The sequence below is a fragment of the Bufo bufo genome, chromosome 8 (assembly GCF_905171765.1).
Source record: "Bufo bufo chromosome 8, aBufBuf1.1, whole genome shotgun sequence".
Lineage (NCBI taxonomy): Eukaryota > Metazoa > Chordata > Amphibia > Anura > Bufonidae > Bufo > Bufo bufo.
In genome coordinates this window covers 24,662,840-24,687,210 of record NC_053396.1, presented here as the reverse complement: position 1 = coordinate 24,687,210, position 24,371 = coordinate 24,662,840, and the positions used below count along the sequence as shown (strand labels likewise).

General features: G+C 45.4%; 1 protein-coding gene across 1 annotated transcript in view; it reads right to left on the bottom strand.

The window, feature by feature from the left end:
• NIBAN2 (niban apoptosis regulator 2) overlaps positions 1–24,371 on the bottom strand; it is a 75,356-nt gene that overhangs the window by 2,376 nt on the left and 48,609 nt on the right. Inside the window, exons 7-13 of the mRNA XM_040405158.1 lie at positions 19,285–19,400; positions 19,077–19,181; positions 11,245–11,407; positions 10,434–10,621; positions 10,183–10,338; positions 7,794–7,910; positions 731–838 (exon numbers count right to left, since the gene is read on the bottom strand). Of these exons, the coding sequence (XP_040261092.1) occupies positions 731–838; positions 7,794–7,910; positions 10,183–10,338; positions 10,434–10,621; positions 11,245–11,407; positions 19,077–19,181; positions 19,285–19,400 (953 nt within the window). The remainder of the gene's footprint in view (positions 1–730; positions 839–7,793; positions 7,911–10,182; positions 10,339–10,433; positions 10,622–11,244; positions 11,408–19,076; positions 19,182–19,284; positions 19,401–24,371) is intronic.

Sequence of the window (24,371 nt, the reverse complement as noted above, 5' to 3'; positions counted from 1 at the left end):
TGTATTTGGGAATGTCCCAAGGAAGGGTGCCATCTAGATAGCGCCTCCTTGTGAAAGTGGCTCCCTGGGAGTCAAAATCCCTTTTGGAGTGCTCGCCCCTTGTCAGTACGGAGTAGGATCGCACCCAGCCAGCTAGAATCCTGCTCCTTAATGACGAGGGGGCAAGCACCCCGAAACCACTGTCTACGGATGGATATTTGGCTTGCCAAATCCCAAGGCTTGTTAAAAAGTAGAATTTTGACTCATAGGGAGCCACGTCCACAAGGTGGCGCTAGAGAGAGTTCTCTTCCATTGGGGGGATACCCCTTTTCATATATTTTTTTTAACTCCATGGAGCATTGCCAGTAAGTCTCCATACCGGACTGGTCTCTGTAAGGAGGCGCCTCGGCTTATGCTGGAAATTCTGCTGTACAGTCACACAGCGTGGCTCTAATCCATCTACTTTTTCTGATATTTGTATGAATCTGAAAAAGTGACTTTGGCCCAAATGCCTTGTTTTTCAATGCATTTATGGCAGACAACGGTCATAATACAATGGGAAGAGTAATGTCGTTTAGAGTCACTCTGGTAATATCAGATAGTTCTGCACTTCTGCTTTCTATGGCTATCCCTGCTGTTGTGGTCCTCACAGCCTTCTTATCATTACTGGCAGCTGCTTCCCTTCCACATTGTGAACCCAGTCACCTCACTTCCTTCGCACTCCTATTTCCTCCCTCCTTTACACACTCACGGATTTGCAGGTTGGAGCCAGCTTCTTCAGTAGAAACGGGATGATGATCTGTAGTAACGCTTCTTGGAAGAATTTCTTCCGGACAGTGCTGCTGTCGTAATCGTATTTCTGTAAAATACATTACTGATATTAGTGTTCTCGTCCTATGAATTTAATCTTCCATAATTACTCAATGTTTTTTTCCATGTGACTATAAGGGGTAGTAAAACACTTACTAATGTGTTTTCCAATTAGACGAGAGTTAAGATAAAACCAAAGGTGTCAAAAACTGTGGGTTTGACTTAGGGGTGGGCGATATAGACGATATAGGCGATATGCGATATAAATTTGTGCCACGATATGGATTTTGAGCATATCGCCTATATCGCCGGACCGCGATATGATCCTGAGCCGGCACAGTGGAGAAGGAGAGAGTCCCTCCCTCCCCACTGTGCGCGGCTGCCGCTGACCACCAATGACAAAAGAGGAGGAGGGGAGGGACTGACAGTAAATCATTGAGTAAGTTTTCACGATCTCAGTGAGCGCGTGAAAACTCAAATCCGATGGTATATTCTAACCCCCAGGCGTTCCCATGGTGACAGGGACGCTTGCCTGGGGGTTAGAACATACAGGGCCACGCCGCTGACAGTAGAACATTTAAAAACTAATCAGTAACTGTAACTTTATTCATTGGTGATCTCTTTACTGTATACCTTACTAGGTCTTAGCTCCGGTAACAGCAGGCAGTGCGGGCGGGCGGCGCTCACTCACTGACGTCACGAGCCTGCTCCTCCCACTAGGCGGCGCAGGCGCGTGACGTCAGTGAGTGAGCGCCGCCCCCCGCACTGCCTGCTGTTATCGGAGCTAAGACCTAGTAAGGTATACAGTAAAGAGATCACCAATGAATAAAGTTAAAGTTACTGATTAGTTTTTAAATGTATTCCTGTGAGCGTCGGGGGGGGGGGGATCTGTGGATGGCATCGTTTAGGGGAGGGGGGGGGGGGGGGGAGATCTGTGGATGGCATCGTTTAGGGGAGGGGGGGGGGGGGGAGATCTGTGGATGGCACCGTTTAGGGGAGGGGGGGGGAGATCTGTGGATGGCACCGTTTAGGGGAGGGGGGGGGAGATCTGTGGATGGCACCGTTTAGGGGAGGGGGGGGGAGATCTGTGGATGGCACCGTTTAGGGGAGGGGGGGGGGAGATCTGTGGATGGCACCGTTTAGGGGAGGGGGGGGGAGATCTGTGGATGGCACCGTTTAGGGGGGGGGGGGGGGGAATCTGTGGATGGCACCGTTTAGGGGAGGGGGGGGGGGAGATCTGTGGATGGCACCGTTTAGGGGAGGGGGGGGGGAGATCTGTGGATGGCACCGTTTAGGGGAGGGGGGGGGGAATCTGTGGATGGCACCGTTTAGGGGAGGGGGGGGGAATCTGTGGATGGCACCGTTTATGGGGGGGGGGGAATCTGTGGATGGCACCGTTTATGGGGGGGGGGGGAATCTGTGGATGGCACCGTTTAGGGGAGGGGGGGGATCTGTGGATGGCACCGTTTGGGGGGGGGGGATCTGTGGATGGCACCGTTTAGGGGGGGAATCTGTGGATGGCACCGTTTAGGGGAGGGGGGGGATCTGTGGATGGCACCGTTTAGGGGAGGGAGGGATCTGTGGATGGCACCGTTTAGGGGAGGGGGGTATCTGTGGATGGCACCATTTAAGGGACGGGGATCAGCTCCCTGCTGCTGTGAGCACAAAGCACAGGGCAGCAGGGAGAGTGTAAAGTCCTATTCACCCTAATAGAGCTCTATTAGGGTGAATATGACAAGGGTTCTACGTTCTAGCCCTTAACCCCTTAAGGACCTAGGACGTACCGGTACGCCCTATTTCCCGAGTCCTTAAGGACCTAGGACGTACCGGTACGCCCTATTTCCCGAGTCCTTAAGGACCGAGGACGTACCGGTACGTCCTGACTTAAAATCGGAACTCCGGCGCCGCAGGGGTTAATCGGAACGGGATTTCGGCTGAAATCATTCAGCCGGCATCCCGTAACAATGCAGGGGGGGGTCATTTGACCCCCCCGTATCGGCGATCGCAGAAAACCGCAGGTCAATTCAGACCTGCGGTTTGCTGCGCTTTTTGCAGTTTCTGATCGCCGCGGTCCCTGACCGCGGGGATCAGAAACTTTAGAGTGGCTAAAATCATTATTTTTCACCCCCCCCTGCACCCCTGCACGATTTTATGCCGGAGGGTGGTGCGGGGGGGGTGTCGCAGGCGGTGGGGGCGTTGCGGGAGGCGGGCGGTGCGGCAGGCGGGATCGCGATCCCCCGCCCGCCTCCCCATGAACGATCGTTGGCTTCTAGTGGGTATACCAGGGTGCCAGCACATTGCTGGCACCCTGGTATAAACGGCTGACATCTGTGAAGATGTCAGCCGTTTAACCCTTTCCATACCGCGGTCCGTACGGACCGCTGTATGGAAAAAGTTAACTGTCATCGGTCAGGGAGCTCCCTCCCTCTCCATCGGGGGGCTGCTGTGGCTTTGCAGCCCCCCGATGGAGAGGGAGAGAGCCCCCAGAGAGCCCCCCTCAGCCCCGTCCTTACCCTTCCCCGTCTGCGAAGTTCTGAGCAGACGGGGAAGGTTCCCATGGCAACAGGACGCCTGCTCAGGCGTCCTGCTGTCCATGGTGCTGAACAGATCTGTGCTAAAAGCACAGATCTGTTCAGTGTAAGTAAAATACAGTACAGAACAATATATATTGTTCTGTACTGTATTATACAGACACCAGACCCACTGGATCTTCCAGAACCAAGTGGGTCTGGGTCACAAAAATGTAAAAAAAAGTGAAAAAAGTTAAGATAAAAAAAAAAACATTTATCACTGAATAAAAATTAAAAAAATAAAATAAACTACACATATTAGGTATCGCCGCGTCCGTAACGACCTGATCTATAAAATGGTCATGTTACTTTCCCCGCACGGTGAACGCCATAAAAATAAAAAAATAAAAACTATGAGAAAATTGAAATTTTGCCCACCTTACTTCCCAAAAAAAGTAATAAAAGTGATCAAAAAAGTCGCATGTACGCCAAAATAGTACCAATCAAACCGTCATCTCATCCCGCAAAAAATGAGACCCTACTCAAGATAATCGCCCAAAAGCTGAAAAAACTATGGCTCTTAGACTATGGAGACACTAAAACATGATTTTTTTTTTTTTCAAAAATGAACTCATTCTGTAAAACTTACATAAATAAAAAAAAAGTATACATATTAGGTATCGCCGCGTCCGTATCGACCGGCTCTATAAAAATATCACATGACCTAACCCCTCAGATAACCACCGTAAAAAAATAAAAATAAAAACAGTGTAAAAAAAGCCATTTTTTGCCATCTTACGTCACAAAAAGTGTAATAGCAAGCGATCAAAAAATCATATGCACCCCAAAATAGTGCCAATCAAACCGTCATCTCATCCCGCAAAAAATGAGACCCTACTCAAGATAATCGCCCAAAAACTGAAAAAACTATGGCTCTTAGAATATGGAGACACTAAAACATTTTTTACTTACATAAATAAAAAAAAATGTATACATATTAGGTATCGCCGCGTCCGCGACAACCTGCTCTATAAAAATACCACATAATCTAACCTGTCAGATGAATGTTGTAAATAACAAAAAAAAAAAACGTGCCAAAAAAGCTATTTCTTGTTACCTTGCTGCACAAAAAGTGTAATATAGAGCAACCAAAAATCATATGTACCCTAAACTAGTACCAACAAAACTGCCACCCTATCCCGTAGTTTCTAAAATGGGGTCACTTTTTTGGAGTTTCTACTCTAGGGGTGCATCAGGGGGGCTTCAAATGGGACATGGTGTCAAAAAAAACAGTCCAGCAAAACCTGCCTTCCAAAAACCGTATGGAATTCCTTTCCTTCTGCGCCCTGCCGTGTGCCCGTACAGCGGTTTACGACCACATATGGGGTGTTTCTGTAAACTACAGAATTAGGGCCATAAATATTGAGTTTTGTTTGGCTGTTAACCCTTGCTTTGTAACTGGAAAAAAAATATTAAAATGGAAAATCTGCCAAAAATGTGAAATTTTGAAATTGTGTCTCTATTTTCCATTAAATCTTGTGCAACACCTAAAGGGTTAACAAAGTTTGTAAAATCAGTTTTGAATAGCTTGAGGGGTGTAGTTTCTTAGATGGGGTCACTTTTATGGAGTTTCTACTCTAGGGGTGCATCAGGGGGGCTTCAAATGGGACATGGTGTCAAAAAACCAGTCCAGCAAAATCTGGCTTCCAAAAACCAAACCGCGCACCTTTCACTCTACGCCCTACTGTGTGCCCGTACAGTAGTTTACGGCCACATATGGGGTGTTTCTGTAAACGGCAGAGTCAGGGCAATAAAGATACAATCTTGTTTGGCTGTTAACCCTTGCTTTGTTAGTGGAAAAAATGGGTTAAAATTGAAAATTAGGCAAAAAAATGAAATTCTCAAATTTCATCCCCATTTGCCAATAACTCTTGTGCAACACCTAAAGGGTTAACGACGTATGTAAAATCAGTTTTGAATACCTTGAGGGGTGTAGTTTCTTAGATGGGGTCACTTTTAGGGAGTTTCTCCTCTTGGGGTGCATCAGGGGGCTTCAAATGGGACATGGTGTCAAAAAAACAGTCCATAAAAATCAGCCTTCCAAAAACCATATGGTGCACCTTTCACTCTACGCCCCGCTGTGTGGCCGTACAGTAGTTTACGGCCACATATGGGGTGTTTCTGTAAACGGCAGAGTCAGGGCAATAAAGATACAATCTTGTTTGGCTGTTAACCCTTGCTTTGTTAGTGGACAAAATGGGTTAAAATTGAAAATTAGGCAAAAAAATGAAATTCTCAAATTTCATCCCCATTTGCCAATAACTCTTGTGCAACACCTAAAGGGTTAACGACGTATGTAAAATCAGTTTTGAATACCTTGAGGGGTGTAGTTTCTTAGATGGGGTCACTTTTAGGGAGTTTCTCCTCTTGGGGTGCATCAGGGGGCTTCAAATGGGACATGGTGTCAAAAAACCAGTCCATAAAAATCAGCCTTCCAAAAACCATATGGTGCACCTTTCACTCTACGCCCCGCTGTGTGGCCGTACAGTAGTTTACGGCCACATATTGGGTGTTTCTGTAAACGGCAGAGTCAGGGCAATAAAGATACAGTCTTGTTTGGCTGTTAACCCTTGGTTTGTTAGTGGAAAAAATGGGTTAAAATGAAAAATTTGACAAAAATATGAAATTCTCAAATTTCCTCCCCATTTGCCAATAACTCTTGTGCAACACCTAAAGGGTTAACAATGTATGCAAAATCAGTTTTGAATACCTTGAGGGGTGTAGTTTCTTAGATGGGGTCATTTTTGGGTGGTTTCTATTATGTAAGCCTCGCAAAGTGACTTCAGACCTGAACTGGTCGCTAAAAATTGAGTTTTTGTAAATTTCTGAAAAATTTCAAGATTTGCTTCTAAACTTCTAAGCCTTATAACATCCCCAAAAAATAAAATATCATTCCCAAAACAATTCAAGCATGAAGTAGACATATGGGGAATGTAAAGTCATCACAATTTTTGGGGGTATTACTATGTATTACAGAGGTAGAGAAACTGAAAATTTGAAATTTGCTAATTTTTCAAAATTTACGGTAAAAATTGTATTTTTTTATGCAAAAAAATTAACTTTTTTGACCCAATTTTAGCAGTGTCATGAAGTACAATATGTGACGAAAAAACAATCTCAGAACGGCCTGGGTAAGTCAAAGCGTTTTAAAGTTATGAGCACTTAAAGTGACACTGGTCAGATTTGCAAAAAATGGCCTGGTCCTTAAGGTGAAAATGAGCCTGGTCCTTAAGGTGAAAATGAGCCCGGTCCTTAAGGGGTTAAGGAGACTAATAGTTATTAAATAAAAAGTAAAAAAAAGTTTAAACGCCCCCCCAAATATAGAAAACAATATATCGCAATATATATCGCATATCGCACATGCTTAAAATTATATCGCAATATAGATTTTAGGCCATATCGCCCACCCCTAGTTTGACTGACATTAATGTAATGTGTATGGCCAGCTTAAAGGGGATCTCTAGTTCCGTAATTAATTATTTTTTATCTGCTCAGAGTACTTCATATTTTTGCCCAAATGCTTGCTTTTCCAGTCAAAAATATTACAAAGCAAAGCATGGTGGGTTTAGTTAGAAAAGCCAGCAGGAAGCTGATGAAAAAAAATAAGGAAGTTCTGCATGTCAACATCCTGCCAGCATGCAGTGATACTGGGGAAGGAAAGTGGCGACATGAAAAACCAGTATATGGGGCAAAATGTGCAGTGTTTGGGGTAGATTAGAAAAAAAGTCATTATGAAACGGGAGAGCCCCTTTAAAGGGGTTGTCATGCTTTGTGGAAGTTTATGCAAGAAGACAATAAGATATTATATTTATTGGTGAAATAGAAACTGTAACGATCTGGACCCAAAGGTATCCCAGTGAGACAAACCCACAAGGGAAATTCTGTCATGGAACAGATGTCACAAGAGCTTCCATAAACTTTCATCATGGGGGGGACCCGTTTTTTTTTTTTTTTGTTCCAAAACAGTAATCGTTTTTGCCGTCTGTGACTAAAGGCCCCATACACATTTGACTATTGTCAGCAGGACTGACCAGCTAATGGGCACGGAGAGCTCCTGACTCTCAACGACAGATGATGTCAGGGCAGAGATGGACTAAATGTCAATACTTTGGAGAGAAGCCACCACCAGAGGTGTGCAGCAGCAGCGGCTTTCTCCTCCCTCCCCCAATGCGTATGGGGATGTTGGGGGAAAGAGTAGTAATTAAATACAAATGTAATGTATGAAAAATCTTATTTCTGTACATTTACAGGCCCAAGCCCTACAGCTGCACCATGAAGACACTTTGATAACTCTACGTTCTGATTTCCATCGGGTGCACTGTTCTTATGAAGACCTCCTATAGATCCAAATGACGAAATAAATCATTGTCCCCACATGCACAGGTCACTGATTTGGTAATTCTGATTAAAAACTGCCAGGATGAATCCTCTTACCTTGAGGACGCGTTCTAATATACGCTGGATGTCTCTGCACAGGTTCTCTGTTCCTTCAGACTTGGCCAGCTCCTGATGGATAAGCTGCTCAAAGGTGAAAACTGCGTTGTCTGTTTGCTAGAAAAGAAAGATATCGCTTTAATATCATGCAGAAAACGCTCAGTTGTACAGTAAGGCTGACCATAGGCGTTGGGTATCTGCTGGCAGATCAGGGTGAGATTGATACAACTGTAACTGGCTGGACCTGACAACCCTCAGTCTGTAATATAATGCTACATGAATACATTTCTATAGATTTTATAGCTCTGTATAATTATTATTTAGTGCTTTATACGTGGCACAGGTTAAGGTGCATTATTTCGTATGTCCCAGCCACACATAAAATCCCTTGGAGCTCTGCTTCTTGTATGACATGTTGAAAGTGATCTAGGTGCGGTGTCACTAGCAAAATGAGACACTATTACCAGTGACCATTAGGGGGAGCCATTGTTTCATGCTTTCAATAGACAGAGCCATTAGTAAGAATAGAGAAGCGCCTCCGCTGGGGTATTGGAAAGGGCAGCACTGACTATTAAAAGAAGGCATTCCTGTGTGATCCCTTCCAACACAATGTACAAAACAAGGAGTTTCTTATTTTACCACAGACTAGACTGAGGAGCCCATCAACTAATATACACCATTTTTTGCCATGTCCTTTGTCCTATTTACACCGGCAGACAATCGGGCCAATTATTGGGCACAAATGATCGTCCCCCACTCACTTTACATCGGCCTTTTAAATGGGCTCTCATTATGGCCTAGAATCGAGCCATGTAAATGGACAGTAAAGGCTCTCTTACATTGGGCAATTATGGGGGACAAACGCTCACTCCTAATGGTGGCACATTTACATTAAGCAATTAATCAGCTGATAAATGAGGAAATGCAGCATGCAAAATCATTGTGTGTAAATAAGGAACTGCTGCTCAGAAACAATAAATGTGTGGGGACGACTGATCGCAGTAGTGATCATTCATCTCCATACAGAGGACCTGACTGCTGCATCTACATGCAGCTATCACCTCCGCTCACCATCAGGCAATTGCAATAACTGTCTTTGCATCCTGAGTAAAGGGGTCTTTAGGACGGCTTTGATAATGCCCACAATTCCCTAGTTCTTGACTAATTTTAGTAGATTACATTCATCTCTATGTAAAGACTCTCAGATCACAGTTGTAATGGCAGATCTTTAGGAGTGTGTAATATTTCAAACATAAGATGCAATCACATGATGGTCTTGCAGTAAACAAGGGTGTTGCCATGCAAAACAGTCTAGTAGCGGGCACAATTTTGACTTTTTTGCACATCTTGATACCATGTGACCAGGATTACAAGTTCACTGTTATATTAAATAGTCACTACATGTAAAGGAGCGTTGTACATTTTCTTCTTGATAAGGACAAGGGGTTATCCAGCTGAAGAGACCTCCAGACATGGCAGACCTGCAGTGTGGATGATACTCACCTGGTCCCCGCCACTGGATTTGGTCTGCGTGGACGGTCTGGGAGCCACACAGACCGAATCAAGTGGCGGGGATCAGGTGAGTATCATCCCCACTGCAGATCTGTATCATCTAAGATAACCCCTTTAAATTGCTGAACCGTGCCTTTTAATACAGAGATATGTATCCTTATTTACACAAACAATTAAACATTTTTTGGTTTTTTTTTTTTAAAGAAGGTTATCCGAGACTAAGAAAAGCTCCCCCATATGCCAGGCCCCTCCCACTGAATTTACTTACCTGGCTCCCTGCAGCTGCTTCTCCCCGTGCACGGATGAAAACATCCGGTGTCAGGGGGAGCAGCCAATAGCAGGCGGTGACAAGCCTCACCCGCGATGCTAGGGAGGCTCGCCCCCGCCTGCCATTAGCTGTACCCTCGAAAACCGGATGTTTTCATCCGTGCACGGGGAGAATCAGGTGCAGCAGTGCGGGGACCAGGAGCGGCGCAGGGAGCCAGGTAAGTAGATTCAGGGTGAGGGGCCCGGCATATAGGGGAGCATTTGTTAGTCTCTGATAACCCCTTTAAGGCGGGTTTACATGCGGCAACTGTCAGACGGATTATTGGGAAGGAACGTTAGTACAAACAGTTGTGTAAAGGTGCAGCGGATCACCCGATGAACAAGGAAACACTCGTGAACGATTGTTCACATGGACACTGTAGTCATAGTTTCTCAGCAGTAGATTGCACTATGTGAACAGGGATCTGCTGCCCGGAAACAATGACCCTGTATGACGAGCAGGCAATTATTGGGAAGGAAGGGTCCCTTCCTGATAATTGCCTGCCCAATCCGCTGCATATAAATGTGCCCTTTTAATTGACACTGTCTGTTGTGTTAGACGTTTACTCACCTCTCTCATGAGAATCTGGGCCCTCTGCTTGAAAACAGACGGACTCCCCACATCAAACCTCTGCTGCAGACCTTCCAGGTTCAGATGATCCATCTTCTCATAGCACTGCTGCATTTTGATCGGATGATAGGCCAGCTGGGATATTTTCTCCATATGCTGGTAGACGTATAGAAATAAAAGTTAAAGATTTATAGAGCCATCATGTGCGCTGTAAACTGCCACCACCTGTCTCCCACTTTGTGAAACCTTACCTCGCCCAGCTTGTCCTGTCCTCCCTCATTCACCAGGTTCTTGTTCATTTCTGTGGCCTCGGTGAAGACCAGTTCTCGTACTTCAGAAAAACCTTGACTTGTTGGCACCATCAGAGCTTCCAGGATAGATGGGATGTGGGACTGGACATGGTTTCTCACGCACAGTTCGGCTTTCGGCAGCACTGCAGCTGTTATATAAAACACGTGTGATTCAGAAACTAGCAAGAGTTTAGTGATCCTGAAGAACATTCAAGGGGTTATCCCAAAATGTAATTTATCACCTACCCACAGGTTCCTCGGCAGCTGGGAACGAGCCTCCTTAGCATCGCTATTTGGTGGCCCCCCCCCCCCATTACCGGATGTTTTGATCCGCGCGACTTTAAGATACGGGCATCAGGAGTGATGTGAGTGCCAGGGAGCGAGGCAAGTATAACCTATATGAGGGGCCCAGGCATTTTGGAGGGGAATTATAGGGGTTGGATAACCCCTTTAAGCGTTGGATACAAAACAATAGAGGTTATTTATCAAAGACTAGCGTCTTGTGCTAGTCTTTGGTAGCCCCTGCGCTGCCAGACAATGTGCTTAATTTATGACGAGAGACACACCTCGTCAAAAATTAGGCATATCCGCCGGGAGTCCATGAGCCCAGTATTCTGTCATCATTTATGTGTTACTGAATTTGTCGGGGACAGTGTAAAGACACCTGTGTGTCAGAATGATGTCGCACAAGCGTTTAAAAAGTCGCAAAATCACGTCTTGTGGCTTTTTTCACGCCAGAAACTTAAATAATCCTCAATGACCCCTCCTTTACCTCGGATCTTGTTAGACACATGCTCCTTGCAGGCGATGATCTGGTCCATGTCCGTTCGTATCTGACTCTCCATCTGTGCTCTCCTGTCGCCACATCTCTTTTCCAGTCCCTCATAAAACTGACGTGCCTGCTCATGCACCATCCGGTACACTGTGTCGGAAATCTGTAAAGAATAAATTGTTTAACAACCAAGGGTTGAATTTCTCACGAGGATAATATTTGAAGTCAGTTTTGCTTGACTCAGCGTCGGCGTACTTTGTGCCAAATCAAGCATTGTTTGTTAAATTTGGCTCGTCTTTAAACCCCACACTTTTGTCTAGAAATGCTACTCCAGTTTATTCACACCGCCCCCTACTGCAGCGAGCTTATGACTTTAAAAAAAAGTCATAGTGATAAATCTGGAGTGAAATTAATGAACATTACTAGCTAACCATGTCCACTTCCTACCCACCGTTTAAAACTTGAGTGATGTATGAAAAAATAAAAAAGGGCAAAAAGAAAACGCTAAATATTAGTGCAAATAAGCTCAAACATTCACATAGCGCTATGTTGCGACTGTTTGAAACCAGAGTTTTGGAGTGCAGGGTGTGATACATTTTGCTTAATCTTTTTCTAGGCCGCCTATATTTCCCCTAAGCCTACATGCAGACAATAGGGTGGAGCACAGCCAGACAAATATAGCCTGCTTATCAGGGAGAAACAAGGGTTGTAAAGAAAGCCCTCATATTACCCCGGAAGAGGTTGACAGGGGTGTCAGACTGGCAGCACCCATAACGACCACTAAAGAGAAGCCGGGCTACAATCATTTAAAGGGAATGTGTCACTGTGTCATCAGAAAATGACCAAAGCTACATTCACGCGACAATAAAAGAAAAAAAGTTTAAAAATTGTTTTTTCTTGGGCATTTTTTTTCATTTATGCCTTTCTGAGAAATAGCCTTAAAAAACGGTTCACTTTAGGCTACTTTCACACTCGCGTTTGGTGCCGGATCTGTCATGGACGTGCACAAACGCATCCGTTCAGATAATACAACCGCATGCATTCCTTCAGAACAGATCCGTTTTTTATTATCTTTAACATAGCTAAAACGGATTCGTCTTGAACACCATTGAAAGTCAATTCGGGAAGGATCCGTTTTCTATTGTATCATAGAAAATGGATCCGTCCCCATTGACTTACATTGTGTCAGGACGGATCCGTTTGGCTCAGTTTCGTCAGACGGACACCAAACACCTGGTCGAACATCGAATGTGTATGGGGGTGTATGTTGAATTTCATCCTTTGTTGTTAAAGGGGTAGGCCACCTTTTTGGAGTTTTTTTTTTGACAAACCCTCCCCTCTTGGCCAGAGCTGCAAAGGGAAGCATACTTACCTGCTCCCCACCACTTGGTCCTGGCTCCTTCACTCCCTGGCCCCCTCAGTTGGGTTCTATGCTGTCAACATCTGCTTTGATTCGGCTGCAATCAATAACTGGCTGCAGCGGAGACCTGATCCCAATATGAGACAAGGGGTGCAGGTCACCACCATAACCAGTCTTTGGATGCATCGGTGTCAAAGTAGATGTTGACAGGATCGGAGCGAGGTAGCTGAGGCCAGAGACCGAAGGATCTAGGATCCAGCGGCATAGAACAGGTAAGTATGCTTCCCTTTGCAGGTCTGGCCCGGATGTGAAGGGGAGGGCTGCCAAGAAAAAACAAACAAAAAGGTGACCAACCCCTTTAAAGGGCATCTGTCAGCAGATTTGTACCTATGACACTGGCTGACCTGTTGCATGTAAGCTTGGCATGTTTTCACTACCTGGCCCTGTCAATCAAAGTAGAGAGGGAGCAGCAGTTGCAGAGAGAGCTAAGCCTCTAGGTGTAATGGTAACTCCCCCATTGCTCCTAGAGGCTCATTTGCATATATTACAATATTATTTTTCTCAGCAATGCGGGCACATATGAACATTGGACCAACACAGATGCCTTCAGCTGCCAAGTGCACATGTAACAGGTCAGCCAGTGTCGTAGGTACAAAACTGCTGACAGATGCCCTAAAGGGGGTTTTCCGAGATTTTTATACTGATGGCATATCCTCAGGTTAGGTCAGGGGTCAGCGACCTCTGGCACTCCAGCTGCACACTTGCTTGGCTGTCCTAAGAACTCCCAAAGAAGTGAATGGAGCATGCTGGGAGTTGTAGTTTCACAACAGCTGGAGTGCCAGAGGTTGCTGATCCCTGGGATAGGTCATCAGTATCTGATCGGTGGACACCGACACCAAGGACCCCCGCCAATCAGCTGTTTAAGAAGCCTCCTGTGAGCAAGGTGTCATACATTGTATAGCGGTTATGCTTGGTATTGCAGCTCAGCCCTATTAAAGTAAATGGAAAATTTGGTCCTCTGCCGGCCGTAACTAAGTGTACAGGGTGATCATTTGCCATTGTGCTCAAGGACCACAACTATGCTCAAAAGCAGACTCTCTGGACGGCCAGCTGGTGGTGGGATTTTTCATACGAACGATACATGAATGGCCGATACGAGTGCACAGCCTTTTCTTTCCCGTATGATTTAACTCACATTATATCTTGTGAAAAAGGGCTCTCATGTCAGTGAAGTGTTTTCTCTCTACTTATCTCCCTGACCACTTTGGTTAGAGATAATAACTGGCAAATATCAGAGAGAAGGGAGCCGTCCCAGGAAATCAAGTGACGGCCGCAAATGTTACTTCACAACTGACTTAAATAGAAAATGCTACATGATTTAACTCATTTTACAGGACCATGCATATGAAGTTCACATATCCTCAGTACATTTAAATGCTTGTTCTCAATGACTCGTGGGAAATTAACAGAGCAGCAATCGCCCGACAAACAAAAACACTCATCAGATGATCAGATTGTTTATGAGAGCAGAAAACCGCTCACTATCTTGCAGCACATCTCCCCCCAGTACAGAGCAGATGATCCCCCATACAGCAGCTGTCGGCCAGTGTGAAGGGTCATTGTCAGTCGATTTGATATATCCTCGGTTGGGGCCAGGTATCAGCCTGTGTCACAACACCCTAAGGGTCCATTCACACATCAGTGTGTGTTTTGCGGATCCGCAAAACACGGACACCGGCAATGTATGTTCCACATTTTGCGGACCGCACATCGCCGGCACTATAATACAATATGCCTAATCTTGTCCGCAATTGCAGATAAGAATAGGACATGTTCTATCTTTTTCGGGAACGGAAATGCGTACCCGGAAGTGCGGGTCCGCATTTCCGGATCCAGGCAGCACATCCTGCAGCTTGAAGAAATGAATGGGTCCGCAATTCCGTTCCGCAAAATGCGGAACAGAATTGCGGACGTGTGAATGGACCCTAACTGTACCACTGCACTATAGCAGCGCAGCTAAGCTGTTAAGGGTGTGTGACGACAAACTTGTTGATGGTTTCAATACCACCTGGCAGAATAGTAAATACAGGCTGAAACTTACGTTCAGTAAAATGTAAGTAATATAATTTAGGCTGTGTTCATATCAGTGTTAAGGCTTTGGTTTATAAGGCTGGTATTAGACAGCAGATCAGGCAGATGATTGTCGGGAAGGAAGCGTTCCTTACCGACAATTGCCTGCTCCACATTGGAGGAGAGTGCTGCTATTACATGCAGCGATCTCCTCCAGAGTATGGGGAGTAGTGATTACTAATGCCATTGCTTGCCCCCACACAGAATCATTGTTTGCCAGCAGCAGATCGTGGTTAGACGGCACGGTCTGCCGCCGGAAAACAAGTATTACACTGCTAGATCAGCGCTAACAAGCGTTACTAGGAATGCTTCTCAGCGATGATCAGGCCGACCATCAATCAATGTAATACAGGCTTAATGAAAGCCACAACGCTCTGCTGGATCTGTTGCATAATGGGCCCTACAAGGTGTCCATCATTGTGAAAGGGAAAATAGAGCTGCGATGACTGAATCTGCTCCAAAAACCTTCGACACAAATACGAACAAAGCCTTTAAAAACGCCTATTTATATACCGTAAAATGATGGATAACCCTTTGAGGAAAAGAGCCATACATGTTCGGAGCAAGTCATCTTTTTAAAGATGGCGCCAGCTCCAAAGCGGAGTGGGCGCCGTAGCCACTGGGTGCCTGCTGTGAAAAGGGCTTCTGTGTTCATGATCAGCAATATCAGGATTACATTTAAGCCCAAAAATGCCATGGTCTATATGGACCATGGCATCTGAGAGGGCTTTGCCCGTAAGCACCGCAATCCTGGGAGGGGGCCGTTCAGTTGCTATTGCAGCCCTGGGCCCTCTGAAGGATCAGAGCAAATTTTTTTTTTTAAAAAATAGGATTTTTGTACTTACCGTAAAATCCCTTTCTCGTTCAATTCATTGGGGGGACACAGCACCGTGGGTATACGACCAGCTACCACTAGAAGGCAACACTAGATATAAAAAGGTTGGCTTCGCCCAGGCGGGCTGTACCCTCTCCACAGACACTAGGCTAATCAGTTTGTACCAATAGCAGTTAGGAGAGAGAAATAAAAGCAAAGAACCAACATGTCCTGGACCGGGGAAGGAAGAACAGCAGCTTGGTGACAGAAAGAGAAATTAAAACAAAGGGTGGGATCTGTGTCCACCGAAGAATTGAACGACAAAGAGATTTTACGGTGGAGTACAAAAATCCAATTTTCTCGTTCATGTCATTGGGGAACACCGCACCATGGGACGTCCCAAAGCAGTCCCCAAGGGTGGGAAGGAAATCTAATGCAAAAAATTTGGGTCACATGTGCATGAGAACCATGTGACCCAACAGGACCAGGAGAGGCCATAGCATGAAATGGTAGATAGAAAACTAAGGCAGTGAGCCGAGAGGCTCCAGGACCAGGAAGAGTCCAAGGAAAAAAAAATGTGGGAGACCGCCAGGATCCCAAGGACAAGTGCCTGGGAAAAAAGACCATATGCAAGAAAGGAACAAAGGGAACACCCAGCTCCACCCAAGGTGGGAAAAATAAAGAAGCTAGAGTATAGGGAGCAGGGCTAGATGTCCTGCGCAAGAACCAAGAGTTGAACAAGTGCGCACTAGAGAGCCAGAGGAAGGATCTGGAAGAACCAGGGCTCCCCCTGAAGAAACAGGAGAGCAGCACAACTGGAAGGCGTCTGTTGGTCATGGCCTAGCGCTCTGCATATAGAAGGATGCTCCAGGAGGAGGATCTATAAGAGGACAGGCCCAACAAGAAAAAATAGACTATGAGAGAACCTGGCAGAAGAGAAAATGCCTAAGGACAGGAGCAGTCCTGAACCAAGGAAAAAAACTTCCTAGAGACAAACTAAAGGAAGACCCTGTGGACCACCCCTCAGCAAAAGGAAGGCGATTCCATAAGGCCTGGAAGCAAATGAACCCGACCAGTAAGAGGACCTGGCAAGGAAAAAACTGCAGAGAAAGAATAGCAAAGACATGGGAAGGGAGCAAGCCTCCTTCCACTGCAAGGCAGGTCGGAAAAGAGAAACACCATATGAGAAGGTGGAAACCCCATCCTGCCAGGAAAAGCAGCCAACCTCTGGGGAAAAAGGGGGTCCTTGGTAATGGCCAGGGGAAGGGAACGTAAAGACATGGTTCCCACACAAAAAAGGTGAGAATCGAGCCTCAGAAAAACTGGAACAAAATATCACTGTGAAATGTAAGAGCAGAGAAATCCCTGGCCACATGAAGTCTCAGGAAAAAAGGAATCAGTTGCAGGCCCTGGTAATTGCAAGTGGAGACACACTAATCTGAGAGATATTGGAGTAGAAGAGAAAGGACTCCAAACAGCCTAAGGAGGAACAGTTCTCAAATCGAGGGAAAGCTCCATCCCAGAAGTGGCCAATACCGATGTAAATTGCAAACCGGAGCAACAAACTCCCAGGTACCAGGACCTGAACCTGGGGAGATGAGAAGAGAGGTTAGAATCTCAAGAGGAAAACAAGCCTATGGGGACCCAGGAGGAAAAAGAACCAAACCGGGCCCAAAGAAGCAGCTGTCATACAGAGCATGTGCGGTCAGAGGTGCCATGAGTAGCTTCCCCAGAGGGAACCGGCCATCTAGATGGTCTAAGAATCATTGGGGCAGGGAATCCAAGCAGGATTACCCAGTCAAAGGCTCAGGTAGGGTCCTCAGAACTGGACCACATGAGGACAATAATAGCCAGATTATCAAAGGAAAAATTAAATGTAGCAACCACAGGGAAAAAAAACATTAGCCATGGTTAACCAACCATCCCAAGCGCAGTGACTAGCATACTGTATAACACTGTACAGCACCCTGGATTTTGTAAAAGAATCGCCAGACATCCATATATCAGAAAAAGATGCAAAATTTGCCAGGGGAAGCCGGGAGAGACTACACTGACATGTAGAAACCAGCAGAGCACAATGAAACCCCCAAGGAAGGGGAAAGAAACTGACAGGTGCAGACATCGGCAAGGCCCTTGAAAATTCCACCCACCAAGTAGGTGTGTGGCGCTCACTATTACTGTCACAGCCATATCAGAGAGGACGTCCAGCGATGACCCGAAAACTGCAGTAGCGGCTGGTGCTCACAATGCTGCGTATTCACTGAATGCTCTATCCTGCAGGGAGATCCAGGTACTCTGCCAGGACTGGGCCATGTAACTATGAAAACAAAGCAGAGAGGAAGTAACAACAACGCGAGTACTCCATCCATGAAATGGGGTAACGTGGCTGTGCGGAATACAGTAGTACTTTATAGGGGTGGCAAAGAACAAACCTAGCATGATAGCCAACAACCTGCCCATGGCGGAGGGAGTATGGTTGTCTGGTGCATAACAGGACTGAGAAGTCTTGTTAAATAGGGCGTCAAAGTAAAAATCATGCCTAGTACAGGGGCAATGAGAAGACTTGGTGCACTCAGAGGGCCTGAGGTCTGACCTGAGGTGTAATGAAAAATATTTTTTTCTTATTGTCCTCCTCTAAAACCTAGGTGCGTCTTATGAGCCGATGCGTCTTATAGCGCGAAAAATACGGGTAAGTGATAATTTTTTCCCAATTCAATCCCATTAAAAAATTTGGTCCAGTTTCTCACTACATCGTATGAATGGTGCCACTGTAAAGTACAACAAAAAAAAATGATACGGGTGAAGGGAAATAAAAAATAAAAAAGTTATGGCCTTGTTAAGGCCGGAAGTAAAAAATTTTTTTTTTATTTAAAACAAAAAAGGAACATTGCTCAGCCCTTACGGACATGCCCTGTTCCGCAGAGGCATATGTTGCATTACTTTTGTATGATTATTATTATACCACCCTGTAGTCTGGTAATTTGGAACGCTGTTTTGCTTTCTTGCTGTATTGTAGGTTTACTGACCTTTGCTGAAATGTGAAATCACAAGCTGCAGCGCTCTATCTTATATCATTGTCTGCAATTTCCTCCAATTGATTTTCACAGGGGAACTCTATTGTACACTGAACCGTAGAACAAAGACCATACCAAATATCTGAATGTCTAAACTAGTTCCTGGAAAGCTTGAATAAATATCTGTGCAGACAGTAATGGACGTTTTCTGCCTGTGTGGGTTTATCCAGGCTTGCTGAACCTTTCCTCCGGGCCTTCCATGTTGTTATCCTGAGACATGACGAGTTCTCGGATTCTTACTATTGCTTGAGCCTTGTGGATCACGGCGCTGCGGTGCGGCCTTATCAGGGATACAGCTTCCTGTCACTACCAACCGAATGTGTGCTGTACAGATACAGTCGCAAAGACAAGTAGCCATATGGCTGCTAGGAACTAAAATGCCTATGAAATACATAACTCGGGTGTTTGATTTCTCCATCACATTTAGATGCCAGGAATTGATTTGATGACTTACCATCAACCAGGCCCTCTGCCGTTCTTGGGGTTTGCCCCGTAGTTTGGGTGCGATGATGTTTTTCAGGTCAGGAATAAGGTCCTCCATCACTAGATTACTGAGGACCTGCACAATAATGGAAAATCTTTTACTATTTGTATCTGGCATCAGAAGGTCTGCCAATGGCGTACAGAGAACAGGATATAACGAGGTGTCAGGAGCGATGTACCTGCACTTGGTTTCCGCACAGCATGTCCCAGGTGCCATACTGATCGCGTGCTTGCCTATAGAGCCTCACAGAATCTGTAAAAGCTGCCGATTCCACTCGAGCTTCTTCAGGAATAGCTGACAGTGAGAGAGAAATGTATAATTACTCTTTATTTCCTTAAAACCAGACAAGTGTGTTATTTACAATGGATTAATTTAAGCTACATTTTCCCTTAAAATATTTTTTTTTTTAAAGGGCATCTGTCAGCAGTTTTGTACCTATGACACTGGCTGACCTGTTACATGTGCACTTGGCAGCTGAAGGCATCTGTGTTGGTCCCATGTTCATATGTGCCGAAAAATGACGTTTTTATATATGTAAATGAGCCTCTAGGAGCAACGGGGGCGTTACACCTATAACATGGACAATCCTAAGTTGGACTGGATGTCCTGAGAGATGACTAATGCCAACTGCAAAAAAAAAAAAAAAAAAAAAAAACTTTTTCACAGTCCCTGCCCATATTGTGTATTAGGTGGCCAATCGCTAATGAAGGTACATAGCCCCCATGTACCCACCCTTGGATGGAAGGATCTTGTAGGATTCCTCCTAGTTAAGAAGAGATTTGACAAGATATTGTAGTTTTTCTCGCTTATGTTTTAGATCTTCAATCTAGGGCTATATGAAAACTGCAGCCATGTGAAGATGTTTTAGGTAGGAGGTTGGTCCTAGCTACTGGCCTACAGGCAGTGTGAAGATATCATGGGGCTCTGACCTAATGACAATTCCAAAGTACATACAGTGCCTTGCAAAAGTATTCACCCCCCTTGACTTTTTCGTATTTTGGTGCCTCACAAGCTGTAATTAACATGGATTGTTTAAGGATTTGCATCATGTAATTTACAGAACATGTCCACAACTTTGAAGATGGTATTTTTTTTATTATTGTGAGGCAAACAACAAATAGGACAAAATAACAGAAAAAGTCAATGTGCAGAACTATTCACCCCCTAAAGTCAGTACTTTGTAGAGCCACCTTTTGTGGCAATCACAGCTCCAAGTCGCTTTGGATGAGTCTCTAGGAGCAGTCGCCACATCTTACCTCTGGGATTTTTGCCCGTTCCTCCTTGCAGAACGGCTCCAGCTCCTTCAGGTTGGATGTTTGCGCTTGTGAACAGCAATCCTTAAGTCTGACCACAGATTTTCTATTGGATTGAGATCTGGGCTGTGACTCGGCCATTCCAACACATTTACATGTTCCCCTTAAACCAGTCAAGTGTTGCTTTAGCTGTCTGTTTGGGGTCATTGTCCTGCTGGAAGGTGAACCTCCGTCCTAGCCTCAAATCACGCACAGAGTGGGGCAGGTTCTGCTCAAGAATATCCCTGTATTTAGCACCATCCATCTTTCCCTCAACTCTGACCAGTTTCCCATCCCCCCAGCATGATGCTGCCACCACCATGTCTCACTGTGGGGATGGTGTTTTTTGGGTAATGTGATGTGTTGGGTTTGCGCCAGACATAGCTTTTTTTTTTGATGGCCGAAAAGTTCAATTTTCGTCTTATCAGACCAGAGCACCTTCCTCCATACATTTTGGGAGTCTCCCACATGCCTTTTCACAAACTGACAACGTGCCTTTTTGTTTTTAGCTGAAAGTAATGGCCACTTCTTCTGGCCACCCTGCCATAAAGCCCAACTCTATGGAGCGTACGGCTTATTGTCGTCCTATGTACAGATACTCCAGTCTCTGCTGTGGAACTCTGCAGCTCCTCCAGGGTTACCTTAGGTCTCTGTGCTGCCTCTCTGATCAATGCCCTCCTTGCCCGGTCCGTGAGTTTTGGTGGGCGTCAGTCTCTTGGCAGGTTTGCTGTTGTGCCATGTTCTTTGTATTTGGTTATGATAGATTAGATGGTGCCCCTGGGCATCATCAAAGATTTAGATTTTTTTTTTTATAACTTAACCCTGACTTGTACTTCTCAACAGCATTGTCCCTTACTTGTTTGGAGAGTTCCTTGGTCTTCATGGCAGTGTTTGGTTAGTGATGCCTCTTGCTTAGGTGCTGCAGCCTCTGGGGCCTTTCATAAAAAGTGTGTCTATGTAATGACAGATCATGTGACACTTAGATTGCACACAGGTGGACATCATTTCACTAATTATGTGACTTCTGAAGGTAATTGGTTGCACCAGAGCTTTATATGGGCTTCCTAACAAAGGGGGTGAATACATACGCACATGGCAATTTTCTGTTTTTTATTTGTAAACAATAGTTTTATTTACATATTTTTCTAATTTCACATCTGATCCATCACATAAAATTCAGATTAACAAAACATTGAACTTAAGTCTGTAATGTACCAAAATATGAAAAAAGTCAAAGGGGGTGAATACTTTTGCAAGGCACTGTAGGTAAGCAAGGCTGTGACGTAAAGCCCACTAGCACCCTGCATACTGCCAAGAATGCAGTATGGAAAGGGAGGGGGTAAGCACCAGATTTTGTCACCTATAGTCCACCCCCTTCCAGTAATGTCACCTATAGTCCACCCCCTTCCAGTAATGTCACCTATAGTCCACCCCCTTCCAGTAATGTCACCTATAGTCCACCCCCTTCCAGTAATGTCACCTATAGTCCACCCCCTTCCAGTAATGTCACCTATAGTCCACCCCCTCCAGTAATGTCACCTATAGTCCACCCCCTTTCAGTAATGTCACCTATAGTCCACCCCCTTCCAGTAATGTCACCTATAGTCCACCCCCTTCCAGTAATGTCACCTATAGTCCACCCCCCTCCAGTAATGTCACCTATAGTCCACCCCCTTCCAGTAATGTCACCTATAGTCCACATCCTTCCAGTAATGTCACCTATAGTCCACCCCCCTCCAGTAATGTCACCTATAGTCCACCCCCTTCCAGTAATGTCACCTATAGTCCACATCCTTCCAGTAATGTCACCTATAGTCCACCCCCTTCCAGTAATGTCACCTATAGTCCACATCCTTCCAGTAATGTCACCTATAGTCCACCCCCTTCCAGTAATGTCACCTATAGTCCACATCCTTCCAGTAATGTCACCTATAGTCCACCCCCTTCCAGTAATGTCACCTATAGTCCACATCCTTCCAGTAATGTCACCTATAGTCCACCCCCCTCCAGTAATGTCACCTATAGTCCACATCCTTCCAGTAATGTCACCTATAGTCCACCCCCTTCCAGTAATGTCACCTATAGTCCACATCCTTCCAGTAATGTCACCTATAGTCCACCCCCCTCCAGTAATGTCACCCGTAGTCCATTCCCTTATAGTAATGTCACCCGTAGTCCATATCCTTCCAGTAATGTCACCCGCAGTCCATATCCTTCCAGTAATGTCACCCGCAGTCCATATCCTTCCAGTAATGTCACCCGCAGTCCATATCCTTCCAGTAATGTCACCCGCAGTCCATATCCTTCCAGTAATGTCACCCGCAGTCCATATCCTTCCAGTAATGTCACCCGCAGTCCATATCCTTCCAGTAATGTCACCCGTAGTCCATATCCTTCCAGTAATGTCACCTATAGTCCACCCCCTTCCAGTAATGTCACCTATAGTCCACCCCCTTCCAGTAATGTCACCTATAGTCCACCCCCCTCCAGTAATGTCACCTATAGTCCACCCCCTTCCAGTAATGTCACCTATAGTCCACATCCTTCCAGTAATGTCACCTATAGTCCACCCCCCTCCAGTAATGTCACCTATAGTCCACCCCCTTCCAGTAATGTCACCTATAGTCCACATCCTTCCAGTAATGTCACCTATAGTCCACCCCCTTCCAGTAATGTCACCTATAGTCCACATCCTTCCAGTAATGTCACCTATAGTCCACCCCCTTCCAGTAATGTCACCTATAGTCCACATCCTTCCAGTAATGTCACCTATAGTCCACCCCCTTCCAGTAATGTCACCTATAGTCCACATCCTTCCAGTAATGTCACCTATAGTCCACCCCCTTCCAGTAATGTCACCTATAGTCCACATCCTTCCAGTAATGTCACCTATAGTCCACCCCCCTCCAGTAATGTCACCTATAGTCCACATCCTTCCAGTAATGTCACCTATAGTCCACCCCCTTCCAGTAATGTCACCTATAGTCCACATCCTTCCAGTAATGTCACCTATAGTCCACCCCCCTCCAGTAATGTCACCCGTAGTCCATTCCCTTATAGTAATGTCACCCGTAGTCCATATCCTTCCAGTAATGTCACCCGCAGTCCATATCCTTCCAGTAATGTCACCCGCAGTCCATATCCTTCCAGTAATGTCACCCGCAGTCCATATCCTTCCAGTAATGTCACCCGCAGTCCATATCCTTCCAGTAATGTCACCCGTAGTCCATATCCTTCCAGTAATGTCACCCGTAGTCCATATCCTTCCAGTAATGTCACCCGTAGTCCATATCCTTCCAGTAATGTCACCCGTAGTCCATATCCTTCCAGTAATGTCACCCGTAGTCCATATCCTTCCAGTAATGTCACCCGTAGTCCATATCCTTCCAGTAATGTCACCCGTAGTCCATCCGCCTCCAGTAATGACACCTTTAGTCCATCCCTGACAGTAATGTCACCTATAGTTCTCAACAGGCTATGCCCAGACATTGTACTGTAAAAGACGTTTCATGCAGACAATGAGACTGTAAAGGAGAAATGCATGAATAGTCTTGGCCCAGACAATAGGTTCTACAAATTCAACTGTTTAGCCCCCTAAAAATTCTGACATTTACATTAAACAAAAACAAAGAACAGAAAAATCTGGCATTACTACCCCCGTGTGTCATTCTCTTCCATATAACCGAACGACAGTACACAGTTCTCCCTGCAGACAGTGGATTTGTACCTACAGGTGTGCACTATAGAAGTGCAATTGTGCGTATCTAAGTATACAGCACAGTACACGACTACGGAGGACACGGCAGAACAAGTGAGAGATGAAAGATAATAGTAAAAAGACGTCTACTGAGATAACAAAGGAACTTCCACCAGAACCATTTTTCTGCTTCATTGCCATGCCTTTGCATTTTCGGTTAATAAATTTGTCACCAGGTTTTAGAATACAAACTGCATCTATTAAATGGATTCTCTT